Source organism: Solea solea, chromosome 10, assembly GCF_958295425.1.
Source record: "Solea solea chromosome 10, fSolSol10.1, whole genome shotgun sequence".
Classification (NCBI taxonomy): domain Eukaryota; kingdom Metazoa; phylum Chordata; class Actinopteri; order Pleuronectiformes; family Soleidae; genus Solea; species Solea solea.
Genome location: NC_081143.1, coordinates 5,664,771 through 5,680,852, shown reverse-complemented (window position 1 = coordinate 5,680,852; position 16,082 = coordinate 5,664,771). Strand labels below are relative to the sequence as shown.

At 41.3% G+C, this 16,082-nt stretch overlaps 1 protein-coding gene across 2 annotated transcripts in view; it reads right to left on the bottom strand.

Annotated features, from left to right (window-relative positions):
• LOC131466708 (F-box/WD repeat-containing protein 7) overlaps nucleotides 1–16,082 on the bottom strand; it is a 57,100-nt gene that overhangs the window by 10,573 nt on the left and 30,445 nt on the right. Inside the window, exons 1-7 of one of the 2 annotated variants that reach the window (XM_058640136.1) lie at nucleotides 14,494–14,882; nucleotides 10,395–10,477; nucleotides 9,106–9,247; nucleotides 4,902–5,036; nucleotides 3,393–3,516; nucleotides 3,069–3,205; nucleotides 2,334–2,447 (exon numbers count right to left, since the gene is read on the bottom strand). In XM_058640136.1, coding sequence (XP_058496119.1) covers nucleotides 2,334–2,447; nucleotides 3,069–3,205; nucleotides 3,393–3,516; nucleotides 4,902–5,036; nucleotides 9,106–9,247; nucleotides 10,395–10,477; nucleotides 14,494–14,532 — 774 coding nt within the window. In that variant the 5' untranslated portion in view covers nucleotides 14,533–14,882. Of the gene's footprint in view, nucleotides 1–2,333; nucleotides 2,448–3,068; nucleotides 3,206–3,392; nucleotides 3,517–4,901; nucleotides 5,037–9,105; nucleotides 9,248–10,394; nucleotides 10,478–14,493; nucleotides 14,883–16,082 lie in introns of those variants that run through there. The other variant, XM_058640135.1, reaches the window with a different exon arrangement.

The window sequence follows — 16,082 nt, the reverse complement described above, 5'->3', positions numbered from 1 at the left end:
AATCAAATCCCCATTGTCATACCTGATCACTAAGCAACGACCCACTTCTTTCAGAGGTGTAGAAGCATTTACATGTAATGTGCTCATATGACAATAATTCTCTGATTGCCTCACAGCAAGTGAATTTGCTGTTGTTATGGAGCCTGATTCGCTCAACGTTGAGTGGTTCTCGCTCTAAATTGAACACCAAGTATCTGAGAAGAAGAGCCAACTCTGCTCTTCCTCCGGCACAATTTGTCCAGGGTGCAAACAATTTCGTTTTTCAATCCCATCAAGTTAATCCTCTACCTACAAAGAGACCCAATAGAACGGCCTTTTAATTCAAACCGAAGAGAAAAAAGAAAGACAGAAAAAAATCCATCCACCAATCTGAAGAAACGCACAGAGGTAACCACTCATCTCAGGTCATGAGGCAATTTACCCTTGTAATCTATAATAATCCACCAAACTAATTACTGGTTTAGTGAGACTACTTTAGTCTGATGAAGGGAAAACACTCTAAAATCAAAGATGGGGGAATGGAATGAAACAAAAAACAAATCTTCACTCTAATGGCATCAGACTTCAAAAGGAGAAGGCTTGAAGACTGAAATGGGAGCTTGTTGTGCCTGTTCATTCACCATTATTCAACCTCTTATTGACCCAAATCTAAGTAAAACTTAAGTTCAGGTGTTAGAGGCTTGACCCTGGAAGGCTAACCTTTAGGTTATTGGATTTATTTGGAAGGAAATAGGCACACCAAGGTCAAACAAATGGAGGAGCGTCTTTACTATCATCTTGGCTATTTGCAATATGAAGGAAAATAAGAAATGAAGAAGAGTAATTGGTATTGTCATGTCGGTCGGGAGCCCGGGGATACATTCATCCATTCATCACAAACTGTGATGAATGGATGATCACTGAGAGCCTCTTTATAGACATGCACCTCACATGGATGAACTGATGGAGGGAGAAAAAAAAAAAAGATAGCAATCAAGACTTCAAAAAGCTGGCATAGACTGTAAAGGATGTTGACACGAGAAAAAGAAAAACAAATGCAGGTTCTGGGAATCCCATTGTATTTTCACTTTACAGTTTTACTGGAATCGACAGCCACTTCATGTGAAATGGTCGACTGGGCTTAATTGGCCATTCCTCTCCAGCCAGGGGTTCTCCCTCTGGTGTTAAGAGCTAAATAAGCAAAGAGATGAGCTCTGAATACACCACCTTAACAGAGATGGATTTAGGCTCCTCTCTTCCATGTGACTAATGTAAACAAACAATTCGGAGGTAGCTTTGCTTTGTGGCAACCATGGACACAATACACTGTTTGTGTGACATCTGACTGCATGGTGGTTTCATAAAAAGCCATAATCATGCCTGACTTCCACCACCACAGTGGAGCCACCACAACTGTAACTCAACAACATGTCATCTTGATATGTCTTTGGGTGAAGGAGAGCCTATTTGTACACCATGCCTATCAGATGACCTTGGTGAGATCTCTTCTGATCAGCAAATGCTGACTATTATGTGTGTAATCACCAGTGGGCCGGATGCCAACTTTACTATCTGTTAGACCGAGACTTTGCAGGAATGAAAAGCAGGCTCTCTGGTATATTGTGTTAAACAAAAAGAGAAACCTGCTGCAGTGTAATTATTCATAATATCAATTTCTTTAAGGGCTTTCTTTTAATGAAGTAGCAAGTTCACAACCCAGACTTATCTCATTTATTCGAGGTGAAAAGGAAAGGTACAACCATCTGTGTACCTCTCAAACACCACACTGCCACAACTGCCTCTCTGTTGAATACACAGGATAAAGTCGCAGGACAAAGCCTGTGGGCTGCACCAGGTTCAGCTATGAATACCAACAATGCTGGCTGTGTAACATGTCTTCTAAATGGCTAAATGTAAGAGATAAAAGGTCTTACCAGTAGGGCTGAACGCCTTATTGCATCTGCGATAATATTGCAATATGATACAACAAGTTTCTCTCACTGCAAAAGGCTGAAACTACTCTCACATGACTTACAAGTGAGAACAGCGCGCGTCACATGACTTGCAAGTAACAGCAGAGCAGTCGGCTAAAGTTGGGAGGAGGCAAACAGTTGTACAGCGGCCTCAGGCTCAACCGTACCTGGCACCATGGATGCGCTAGTGTCAAAGAAGGAACAGTACGTTGGTTGTGTGGAGCTAGAGGATGCTGCACAGCACCAGGTATTGTGCAGAACCTGCCCAACTGCCATTAATACCACATGGACTGATAATAATGAGTTTGGCTGTGTGTGTGTGCATTACTGCATCAAAGACATGAGGTCACAACAGGAAATAGAAAAGCCGTTCATGTTTACCTTTCCTGTGATAGCGGACCAGACTTTCAGCGTGTTGTCGTCCGAGCCGCTGACAATGCGGTTGCCACAGAACTGGAGGCAGGTGATCACGTGGTCATCGTGACCTTTCAGCACCTTTGATACGGAAGGGATAGAAAAAGAGATGCAATAAGGACGCAGAAAGCGGGTGGGTTGTTGATGGACTGACAGCACAAATGGTAAAAACTGATGCTGAAAATGGCAGACCTCTGTTGATAAAGAGTAGTAAAAAGAGTTGATTAAAGGGCTCATGTTGCCAAGTGCTGCAGGTGTACGCCATCTCTACTTGAGCTGTATGCTTTGGTGTGTGTGTGTGTGTGTGTGTGTGTGTACACATTCTGGGTCACAGGAATGCTGTCTCAGCAAAAGAGAGAGCATACTGTTTATGCGAGGAATACGGACAAGCACAGTCACCAAATTTACATCTAAAATGACCAGCAGCTGTTTCTGAAGTAGCAAGGCCCATTAAAGATCAATTCAGAAACTTCTGAACAGGCAAAAATAACAAATACAGTCTTAAAACTGAAGAAGAATAAGATCACCCAGTGCTCTGATTTAATAATCGTTCATTGTTCAACCTGAGTATTACTTACTTTACACCAGCTTCACACTTAAGAATCTTATTTCTGTGATTCAAAGTCAATTGTTATCTCATCTACTCGATCAGCTGCGATGAGGCTAAACTCTGGGGAACTCAAGTTTGAGGGAATTAACTACCTTAGGTGATTTGAGGTCCCCTCTCCTCCAGTTAGTGTCTATTCTGTGCTGCCTGATGTAGGCACTCTTCCACGGGCTGTGAGTGAAGCCAGGCCGAACAATTTTCCTCTTCTTCTGGGGCAGAGGCTCGTCAATGCCTGTTAGGAGAGAGGGGGAAGCTGATTGGACTGACAGTTTTCAAAGCAGGGTTTATTCTATAACAGGTAGAGCCACAATATTAAGCACAGAACTGACCACAGCAGTAACACCAGGATCCTAAGGCTCCTGCTGAGTGACTGCATGCTGCCTCTGTGCCTGCATCTCTTACTTAAATTTAAAACTCACCCTCTTCCCTGCATTTCTCCCGCCACAGCAGGTTGTCTTCTGCCAGGATGCGCCAGTAGCGACACGTCTGGGCAGCTTGGAGGAGGTCCTTCGGTTCCAGGAATGCCAGGACATACAAAGCCAGCTGTTGAAAGACATGGGCAAAGAATAAGAGAGGTGTAAATAGAGAAGACGACACAGAGAGGACCCATCTTTTACTAAAGCAGGTGTTTACAACAGTGCAAACAACGTCTGGAAAAAGAGCAGAAAAAACGCCTGCAGAAAAAAGTACAAGCACAATATGGATAGCATGCCTGACTGGCACGATTGTATTACCATAGAACAGAATCAACATTGCCATGAAAGCCCAGCAAAATCATGCAATAGGCGCTTTACAAAGCCAGTAATGATGCAAGTGATACAATTTGTTAAGCCAAAGACGGCAAATAAAAACACAAAACCCGGTTGAATGAACATAAATCTGGACCCATTAAGAGGGAAAAATAAACATTATTGTCTGCTTTTCAGGGTTCTTTAGACATTCACACAGGTAAATGTTTGCACAACGCTTACAAAACATAATCAATCCAGCCATCATTAAAAAGAATGATTAGGGTTTATTGAGTGACGTGTAACCAGTTGAGCAAATATTGTCATTTTAGTCTTTATTTTGCTCCGAAATTGTTCTTAAAAGGATAAATACAACTATTTTATAGATTAGTTTGTCTATAAAATAATTATTAAAAACAAGGTGTCATAATTGTGACACCTGACAGCTCAGTAACCTGTTTAAAGTAACCACTGGTCATTTCTGGTGTTAAAAGTTGACAGTTTTATAAATGTATCTCTTGTTGGTGATTGCTTTTCAGCCCCGACACGGAGCAGAAGGCTTTACACGTTCAATTCCAGATGAATTTAATGTGCAACCACAGCCCTGTTAAAATTACTTCATAGCATGACCTGACTTTATTTCCGCAGAGGGGGAATTATGTAAGAAGTCAAAGGGAAGAGGATTTAAAACACTGGGAAAAAGAAAACTAATATCTTGTTGTAAACACATTGAGTTGTTTGTATATTTGTTTTGGGGTTTTTAACTAGCAGTGCAGACAACTAGAAATATTAAAACTATTGCCTCACTCTCTGTGCCCTTCTTCGTCATCTGCCACACAAACACCAGGTGTTTAGATTTTTTAATCAACTGCACAGGAAACTGTGCACTGAGCCTGCTTTGTAAGAATCCCTTATGTGATCTTATCATCACTTTGGCACGTTAGATTGTTTGTACTGCCAGTTTTGTAGCAGAGACAAGGCGCCCACTATGGATGTAGTCGGATGACGTGAGGGAAGACTGCGGCAGGATTAGAGCTGGAGAGGAGGCCTCGTCTCCCTGTCAGATACACTCATTCAAAAATAATGTCTACTGCAAAGGGTTCCCGTGGGAGTTCAGGTCAGAAGGAAGAGGCAGAAAGGAATAAGGGCTACAGAGGAAGTTATGAACTGATAACAGGGAAGAGGGATTGAGGAACTCACCTCTTTGGGCAGCAGGGAGATAAAGTCTCGCTGAAACTGTGGCTCTATCACCTGCATCATATGCTTGACTTGTGTGGGCTCACAGCTGTCAATCAACTCATCCAGGGCCAGTAGCTTCTCAGGGCCAGTCCAGCTCTGGAACAGAGGACAGAGGATAAGTTTAAAAAAAAAAAACAACAACAAAGAAAGAACATTCTCCACATTTCATTTGGACGCTGCTTCTTTATAATGTGACTTGCAATGAGTCGATTTAAATTCTGACTAAACCCGTAATTCATAATGCACAACAGATGAAAACATACTGGCTGGCTCAACTCCGCTAATGAGTCAACTGCTGACCTTCCGAGAGTTGAGGTACATCCTCTAGTTCCCTCTATTTAGAGGGCGGTAGCATTTAGCTGGATTTATAGTCCACACATGGGGATAACTCAAAAGCGGGATTTCACTTCACTTCATACCTGCAAAGCCAGATGCCTGTGTTAACAAGCCATACTGTGCTCTATAATCCCCATTGTCTTTATTTATATTGTTTTATTTAGTTTATGATACACTGTGACATTGCGCTAGACAAATACATTTATAGAAAACAAGGTTACATCCAAGTAACAACGTTATTTTGCTGTGTTTTGTTGCTGAATAAAAGACTGTGTTAGTACAATGTTAGATGCCTGTTAAAATAAAAAAAAAAAGGCAGTCTTTCTTTAACTTCCTTACTTTGGTTCCTATCCTCAACAAACACTCCTGGGATCAGACGCATAGGAAGAAACAAATGCAGCACATCACAGGTGGTATCCACATGGTATTGTAACCTTAGAGCTTAAACATGTGCTGGAACTAATGTAAATCAAAATTCCTCTTATAGTTTTGCAACTTTTCAAAGAGAAAAATGTGAAGCTAATTAAAAAATACTGAGCGGAAAGGCTGTGAGGTCAGAAAGCTAAAAAGCTTAATCACAGATTCTTTTTTCATACGACTTAAGTTTACAGATCAGTGGTGACGTTCATGAGCAACTACGGAATGTGCAGATCTGAATATTACAAGTTAAAAGCACAAACAAAGTATCAGGCCATCTGTACTGTGCTCTCCAGAGGTTCTCAAAATAAACATGCAAGTTGGTTATCATGGGTAATGCTGCACTACTTCAGCACTGTACTATTAACTGCACAGTCACATCAGGACTCATTACAGGTCTAAATATCCAGTTTTAAGAGAAAACACACGACTAGGACATTACAGACAGATTGTCCCACATCCATCTAAATGCCCCAGTGTGCCTCTTTATGGGTTTTTTTCTGCCTCATCTGTATGGGAGCATCTAAAAGACCTGGCTTTGTGCAACATGTCTGTAACATATTAATGTTCCCTACGTGCCCTTCATGGCAGGACAGAGTTGCTCGGGGCACCTGCCTAATGCTAGCAGCCAAATCACTGGTGGAATATTTCTATATCACGGTCGTGACAATCAAATGAGTTATTAGAGCTCTGTGGGGTTTCGGTTCTTCCGCTTGAACATTCGGTTGTCAAAATGGTAGCTGCTGAGTAAAACTGTGCTCCATGTTGGACACATCACAGCCACAGTTGTTTTCCTCTGTGGACCTCTGAAATCTAACAGTGATTAGAGGCCATGAGGCAGGATGGAAAACCTGGCACAAGCAAACCACCTGTAATTTGGCATTTAAAAGACTTAGTCAGAGGTGTCGGAGGTGGAGATAATAATGGGATTTAGATACACCCCCTCCTGACATAGGAAGGGCCACGTAGCAGTTACTTATGTGTTTCAACATATTCAGCTTCACAATTACCAACATTGAAAGAATTGCGTAGACTACCAAGTATGTGACATTATAAGAGCAACTTAATAACAAAAAAGGCACACCTCAAAATGATCTAAAATCAAACCTCTGAAAAGCTCATTGTTTTCACCAAAGTATCTGCTGAAAAAGTCCCACTCATGTCAATAAAGACTGAATTCTATCATAGCAGGGAGTAGCTATGTGTTGTTTAGATAAACTTCCGTCAAGCAGAAGTTTTATTTAAATTTATAGAACATTCTGATCACATAAAGTCAAACTTGTAGTTGTCCCTGTATCGTGGTTTGATTTAAAGAATTGTTGATCTATTTTGAGAAATATACTTATTTGCTCTATTATCAAGAAATATCCCCACAAATAAACTTTCTCCTTGCTGGCAGGCACAGTTTATTTGGGGTTGTTTATACTGCAAATGAAGCTACCTGACAGCTGATGATTCATATTACATAAGACTGGTGTCAGTCCTAAACCAAAATCTCTTATAATCTCTCAATTTATATTCAAAATTGCAATGACTATGTGTCCTTGTGATTGGGTTTCTTCAGCCCAGAATCACTAAATAAGACCTTTACGTGTGAAAATTAATGTAAAAAACAAAAAAGGTTTCAAGTAAAACACACTCTTTTGTACCTGTGCCTCCATCTTTAATAGCAGCTACATGTTAGGACTGGACTGGGGAATGTACAGAATGCAAATTGAGGTTTTAAATGCTGGGAGCCTGACTGGTAGGTCAAGTCTGGGTTTGTTTGATATAAGCCTATAAGTCTGATCTACCAGCAAAACCTTGGATGGTCCACTAGCCTACTGATGCGGTGGGATTTATCCCAGTGACTCCGATGGCCAGACAGACAGACTATGACAGACTGGCCTGTTGTCATTGTGTGAGGGAGGGAGAAGTGCCAGGAAGAGCTGAGTAAATCAATGTGCCGTGCACAGCACTACAATAAAATAAGATTTTACCCGTTTTAAAATGAAAATTGATATCCGACATTCGATGTTGACATTTTGCCATACTTAAATCATGTTTTGCAAACAATGAAAGTTTCATTGTAATAAATCAGGGAGAATTCTTGCAGGCTGCTATTAAATGCTCAAATGACAACCTATTTCTGTGAGGTCTCATCGGACAGAGTTAGTCATTAAGTCTAATATGCAAGAAATAGTTATATTATATTGAATATATAAATATATGAATATATATTTATATATTTATAAATATTAGATAAAATTAGAATGAAATATAATGTAGACATTTTTAATAATCATTACCTTACAGTACATTGGGAAAGATTCTCTGTTACAGCCTTATGATAGCATTGTTTTTATTCACTTTACCCTCTCTTCAGTCTACAAACAATGCCCCATTATGACATGGATAAAATTATAGTTCTCCAAACTACAAACAGTCAAATGCGTGAACCCATCAGCTTCTCTGAAGAAGACCCTTCTTCTCCCCGAGTTGCTCAGTTTGGCCATGCACACTGCTAAAGAAAGGGTTTGGTTGTTCTACTGTATGTGTAAACGCAGCAGCAATGTTTTTGTAGGCTTTCCCACATCGGTGCCTTAAAATAATCCTGTCTCAGATCTGCAGGCTCCTCCTTCAAACTCATAGGCTCAGAATATGGCTTTCCCCTTATAAAAAAAGATGTCTTGGCTATTCTTATCTATCAAAATACTCACAGATGGACTCCAATCATTCTGTAAAAAAATCTCAAAGAAAAACAGAAGGCACCAGAGCTAAGTATGAAGTGTCATCGTCAAGTGTCTGAATAGTTTTGTAAATGTGACATTTTAGTTTATAATTGTGAGACTCACACACTGTCTGTGTGTTTTCATTGGGGGATATTCAATGAAGATGAGGGACAACCTTTTTTTTTTTAATTTAGGATAAATTTAAATTTAGCTCTGCATGTCTGTCTGTCTGTCTGTCTGTCAGTCAATCTACAGATAGTAAGGATAATCACGTAAGTGGTTTAAAAATAAGATGACGTTAACAATTGTCTCTTTCAAATTTGTCCATCTTTAACACACAAAGAACCAAAGTCTGCCTTTGTGTCCTTGGATATTGCAGTAAAAATAAATGGCATAGTAATAATGGGCTTAAATCACCTTGAAGTAAAACAACATATGTTCTGCTTTTAATACAGATTATAAGGCTACAGTAGACACATGTATTCCTTAACTCCCTTTTTGTCAGGTACGGCTAATTCCAATTCCACGCTACAGTGCCTATGGTAATGTGGTGGGCCACAACAACAAAGCAGCAATTATCTCTGAGACTAAGTGAACATTGATTGTGCACATCATCTGGTTTTTTTTGATGAGCTTTTGCTCAAGGGTTCAAAGTCACCAAGGGGGGCGAGGAGAGAGGAACAAGACTCCAACATGCTCACCTGAAATGTTCGGAGCCATTCTTGGAGACCTGTAGGTGGCTGGATTGAGGTGATGCGTCGTCTTTGCTGCCCCTGACCATTGGCTGTTCTGATGTGGCCAAATGTGGTAGGTGTGGCTGGACATGGGACAATTCCTGTCGGGCTGCAATTTAAAAGGAAAAACAAATAAAACAACTGCTTTATTAAAGATGTAAAACCACGCAACGTATTGTGGAGGGAAAAAAAAAGGAGAAAATGCATACATTACATATAACGACAAACATTAAGGATAGACCATGAATGAGCTCAATAAAAAACAGATTATCGGATGTTTATTTGCACACTGATTAGTTTTGCCCTGGCTTTTGCAAATATTTCCACAACTAATTATTTGGACAACAGAGATAACATTAAAGATAGCCTGTGTGTAAATAACAGATAATATTATTAAGTTAAATATTAAAAGCTGCACTTAAATTAAGGGAATCGGCAGAAATGTTTATTTAGCAATAAAAATGCATCTGTAATCTGAATTAACAAAAGTGTTTGGATTTCAGTTGTTTGCAAAGTCCTTAATTAACCCCCTATTTTTATTATGTTCAAGGTATGAACAAATTAACACATTTGCTGTTATTTTGAAAAGGTAAAATATCAGATATACACAAGGCAAGACGTTATTTTTTGTCTCGAGATCCAACAGCAACTAATATATATCTTGGTACGCATTTGCTTTCTGTTAAAATCCAATACAGCTCTCAACAGAAACTGAAAATATGTGTGTACATTTCCACTCGGACGTCAAAAGTGTGCAAAAAACACACATTTTCTGTTCAGGTCCAGCATCTTCTGCTGTCACAACCTAGATAAGAAGAGCAGTGCAGCACTTCAAAGGGCACACATGCAACAGTATGATGAACAGGCAGCAGGAAAAACTGGCCAGTGGTCTCCCTCATACTTCAGGTTGTGCTTGCTGAGAGCAAAATGGGAACTGGGGGTCTATTTCATTACTGATTCATTTTTAATGGGAGAGGAAGCTGAGATGGAGCCAGTTACATGGCATTTACTGTTAAGTGGCTGTGTTCAGTATGAATTTTAATGTGGCTACATGTGAACACATGCATTAAATATTCAGGGTGGAGAAACACGGGGGACTGCAGGCTGAATGCTGGAGAAACAATGAAACGGAAGCCTCAGTGATATGAGCAAAGCACCTTTGCTCATATGACATGATATATTTTCATTATTTTCATGGTAGGTTCAGTAAGTTTGAATATGGCATAAAATAACTCTGAATATTGTTTTATTATTACCTTGGATACTCTGGGCCTTTGCAGGGCTTTTTTCCTGAAGGGAAAGATCGGACCTCGGGGCCATGGTCCAACTTTCTTTTCATCTAAGAGAGAGAACAGAGAAGACAAAGACAAAAACAAAATCACACACAGTACTATTGTATCACACTATAATGTACATATATGTGGTGTAAGGTTTTGTTGAGAGAGCACCTTTGTCACGGTTTGTAGATAATGTTTTCCTTCTCTATGGCTAACATTTATTTTTGACTTAACTTTTGTGAGGCCAGTTACTGAGAAGAAGTTTAAGGGTGTTCCATGGGTCATGGATTCTTAAAAACAGTAGTGAAAGCAGAAAATTGCCTCTGCAGGTTATAGACTCAGTTACCATTATGTCTGAATTTCAGCATAGTAAAATATAGACACCACCGTCTTGCTACAGCTTTATGCAAATTAAAAATGAATCTTTAATGCATAGGCAAGATCCAGTTTATTAACGGGTTCATAACACGGCAGAGGTGCAGATGAAACAGCTCAACAGTATGAGATGGGAGGATAAAGAAAGTGCTTATTTTCTTACTTCTGTATGGTATTTTCAATAGTTTCCAAGTTGGAGGCACATGACAAGAGAACAGTGACCCTTGGGCAAACACCATAATATCCGGAGGCAATCACATGTTCACGCCCAAACCTCCATGGGAACAGTGTGTTCATGTACACAAAATCCCATTCAGGGAGGGTACAAGGTGCATTCTTTGTCAGTGATGTTTGATGCATACTGATACCAGAGGGAAAAAAAACAGAGCAACTCGTTTTCTTTATCATTCTCTATCACCTGCATGAACACACACACACCACAAAGTCCCTGTTACCACCTACCCTACGCTGCAAACAAAGGAGTCAGTGTAAAGGCAGGGGCAAGCCAATTTTCTTCATCCCATGCCTTCCACTCTCTCTGTGGCAACACTTCTCACCACACATGCAAGTGATCACTAGCTCATCACCGCTCCCTCATGAAAAAACAAACAAACAGAGGAACTGAAAGCCGTTGGGCCAAAATAAGACATACAACGTGGCAGTCTGGCATTGTTCTTTGATTCATTAAATATGTTTCATGTTTAAGTCGAGGCTCAGTTAGATTCGCTCTGCAGTTTCACCCTGTTAAGCCAAGTAATGCCAGCGATTCAACAAAGTGACCAAAATAGGGTTTTGGGGATTCAGTGCCAAGCCACAATATTAAATAATAATGGTAAAATAAGCCACACTTTCACTATCAACATGTGTGCTATATTGACAAAATCTGTATTTGTGCAATTTACACTTAGCATACAGTTGGCATACATGCACAGTTCAGCCTGTTGTGCAGCAAGATGCAGCCTGTTCTGCATGAGAAAAAAACCACTTGTCCTCCAGCTATTGGAGAAAGACAAAACCACATTAGATTGTGACATTTTTGTCTTTACAAACAATGCTCTTACAGTGCATTTATGTTATGGTAGAGTTGCTATAAATTCAGTAAAGGAGAAGAGCCTTGAATGTCTGACTCCACAGTGTATAGGTTAAATGTGGAATGATTATATGCGTCTCCTCAAGAGAGTGTTTTTGTTGATCACTATAATTTGGTAAGTGTGCGTTTGTTCTCGCTGCGTTTTTAGTCTCGGGGCATGCTCGAGTATTGGGAACAGCACGACTGGAAGGAAAATATATGTTAAAAATAAGTTTGCTTTCTAAATTCAGACATGCTTATTGGTAAGCAGAATATCAGGAATTCCACCCAAAGAGTAGGCATCAACACAGGATTCCTGATAAGGAATCAAAGCACCAAAAGAACCGTTTCAGAAGGTTTGTGTACCGACAGGAAAACACCAAAACGTACAGCAAATGATTTGCCCTCTGCTCAGACATTAGACTCAATGGACCAATGATTTTTCTTCACACGTCAGCTCATTCGTGAAGCAGAGAGCTTTGTTCAAGAAGCCATGAAAAGGTTTAGTAACTTATGTACAGAGAAGGCACTGGGACATTTCATGTCAGTGACAAAAACTAAGTCAACAAATGTTTTCAAAAGCTAGGAGCCTATATAGCTTTTGTTTCACCTGTCTACATTCAACGTATATGACTGAAAGAAGTTGATTGATAAAGAACACGGGGGGGGGGGGGGGGTTACAAGATATTCCTGCTTGTTAAGATCTGGCTCTGAAACTCAACTGCCTTGTTCTTTAAGCAGTGATCTCACTGCAATGGCAGTTCAGTAGCCAAGGAGCGCCTGGGTGTGTGTATGCATGCATTGGGTGTGTGTGTGCTTTAGAGTGAGACTGAAAGAGAAAAGGGGGAGTGCTTGCTGGCTTTCAAAGTGTGTGCCTCTGTGTAGACATGTAAAAAGAAAAGCCTCAGACCAAATGATGGCGTGAAAAAAAAAAAAAAACGGTGCATGTAACTAGCCTCTTCTTGTGTTTCGGCCTGGGAAAAGGTAACCAGAGAGTGCAGTGTTTGTAAATCACTACTAATCAGTGCCCCCCTCCCTCTTCCCCCTCCTCTATCTGGTCAAAAGCACGACAGATGGATACGCAGGGAGTTAATGATATTTTAAAGACAGCAATCACTCTTACATAATGTGTTGATTCATTTCAATGGAAGCTACATCCTGCAGCATCCATCACTTGAAACATACTTCCTCATTTGTCAAACACTGTTTCAAGTAGACATGACTTTCTTCATGTCAAATCAGCAGTGCTAGAGAAACTTGCATCACAGTAACAGGATTGATGAGGATCAAAACTGCAATCAAAACACCAACATAGGTGCAAATACACCCATCTCCAAATGTATTCCATCTTGTGTGTTTCAATTTCTGACAGTGCGGCAAAGTGGCACAAAATATGCATGGGGTTGGGTTCAATGAGTAAATTAAAACAAAAAAGAGACTTAAAACAAGCTATTCTGTAACCTAACCATTGATTAAGAACAACATTTGTACCTACATTTCGGGAGTAACGTAGGGAAAGCTTTCGATGTGACAAGATGCACACGTCTCCAGAAAAAATCCCCAAGCAAGGGGGATTTTCCGAGCCAGATTGTGAACGATTTAACACCCTTTTTTTTACATTACACGACAAACCCTGTATAATTATTTCCCCCTTTTACTCATTTATTTAGTGTAGTTGTGCTCTGCTTTCCTGAATACAGGAGTTTTCATGAATTTCATGGCTCCCATTGAGCATCATACACCCAATATCCTTAAGGATATTGTACCTCATGCAGTCTGACACAGTGACCTATTATCTGTACTTGGAGCCCGAGGCGGGTGCACAATGTCAGGAAAAGGGCTACTGCAACAGGCAGCAGCAGACTGATCACATGCATGCATCTCATGCAGTCACTTTGGTCAGTGCAAGAAAACCACTGCTGCATAGTGTAGAACCATAACAAGCCCGCAAACAGGGGAGGACTGCAGGGGGAGACTGGCTGCTTCTGTGCCAGGAACAGATTTGTGCTCATTTGCACGGATTTACATTAGTGTGCATTAAGACATAGATGGAGGTGATATCAGCAGATATAGTACTATGTGTATGCATGTAATAGTTACTATGTTAAGCAAATGGGAGGACTACTGCTCAGGAGCAGAGGGAGCATCATGCCAACGATGAGGCAAAAATTGGATCAGATGTCATCTACAGACGCAGAATTCAGTTGTGTATTACGCAGGATTACGGACATATTTCCATCTAGCAGCATTAATGCCACAGCATTAATGCCACAGCAGTAACACATTTACAAATGCACATTTTTTTTCCCCTAAATCACCGCGTTGGCGTTGATGAATGCGTGGCTGAAGTTACCACTGTGTGAGAGGATGCAGCCAAAAATGCCTCGTAATATTACAAGATTTTACGCAGCGCCAACATAACACGAAGGCCCGAGCGATTAAAGCGGCGTCTCTGGGGCTCTGCTGCTGCTACTGCTGCTGTTCATCCTCCGCAGTGACCGCACAATCTGCCGTGGGAGGCGCGTCAGAGATAATGAGGGCGACAGAGCGAGTCAAATATGACATTTAAGTAGACGAGGACGTGTTCGGAGGGGACATGGGCGGTTAGGGCAAGCAGAGGAAAAGCCTACTCACTTTGTAGAAAATCATCTTTAAAGTGCCGTAGAACCCCATCCTTGTAATCCGGTGTGTTTCCCTTTTTCCTCTTCAGTGACAGTGGGTGAAGTGCAGATCTGTGTGCGTGGAGAGGAGGAAGCTGTGACAGTGCGAGGGCAGTGGACTCTCAGGTAAATCCGACGCTGCCTCTGATGTGAACATGCTCACCGCACCGGTGCGCGTTCAGCAGGATCCCCCGGTAAAGACATCGTGAAAGAGGGGGAGGAAAGAAGGAAAAAAAAGAAGCTCCGCCGCGTCACGCAGACTTAAATGAGGTGGGTGAACAATGCGATGCGACGATCCTGGAGGTTTTGAGCGCCGCCGACCAGCCTCGCCGAGCAGGGAGTGAACAGACGAGGGAGAGAGAGGGTGACACTCGGTAGAAAGGGGAGGAGTGCAGGAGGAGAGCGTCACAGCGCAGAGCAGTGCCTTCTTCCACCTCCTCCTCCTCCTCTTCACAGGCTGCACGACGGCTCCTGCAAACAGGATCGGATTACAGCCTCCCTGGTGGAGACGACAGGAATGGTGCAGTCCAGCATTCAACACGGTGCGCAGCGCATCCTCAGCGAGCAGTTACCGGTGGACAGACCAGCAGCAGCAGCGAGGCAGCAGAGACCGGAGAGAGGGAACGCCCTTGTCCTTTCGCTTCGAAAAACTGGAGCATCACTTCATCAACGCACAGCACAACACGGACACACTACTACCCCCTCTCCTTTTATCATCTTTTTTTTTTTGTGATTCTCATTTTTCGGCTTTAAATAATTACCATAGTCTGGGGCTATTACTCCTAATGGAGCATATTTTTTAATCGTGTGCGGTTACTACTTGTAGTTAATGATCTGAAAACATGTTCCACTGCAGCAGATACTCACTGAACTGAACATAATGTACTGGAGGTGCTGCATTACAGCCAACACAGCACAAAATTGTCTCTGCCATTATAACCCATAAGACAACAGTCAGTACATTTACATGACTTATTTACATGAAATTATGTGAATTATTGGAAGTCCAACTGATACCAGACTTAAAATGCATGTAAACCTGCAAGTCAAACTGAAAATGCACTAAATTGAAGTTCTCAGTTGTTCTCACCCAAACTGGCCTGGTCAATGTGTGCATGCTCCACAGTTACTGTCTCTGGGCTTTGACCCAGAAATATAAGAAGAAGCAGCCAGTACACAAAAGAAAAAGACAACAGTGAGAAAACTGTAGTAAAATCCAGTCTGGTACATTTTTGGAACAATGAGGAGACCGAGTTTATGCTCCGCCAGCTCAAAGAACTGAATATTTCGTGAATGGTGAGAAGACTCAGAATGGCGCTCGACATGCTACCAGCTAGCTGCCAGCCTAATATCAACAAGCTGAATTGTCACGCTTCATTCAATAAATCAATTCCCCACTAGTGTCTGCAGGAAAATAGTCCAATTCAATGGCATAGTTGAGCTGAAACGACCTAACCGTGAAAGAAAACATACAGAGTGTGACTAGTGGTTTACGTCTGCTGCACCTGCTTATTTGCACACACAGATCAAGGCAATATTTGCATTTCAGTCTGGGCGGTAATA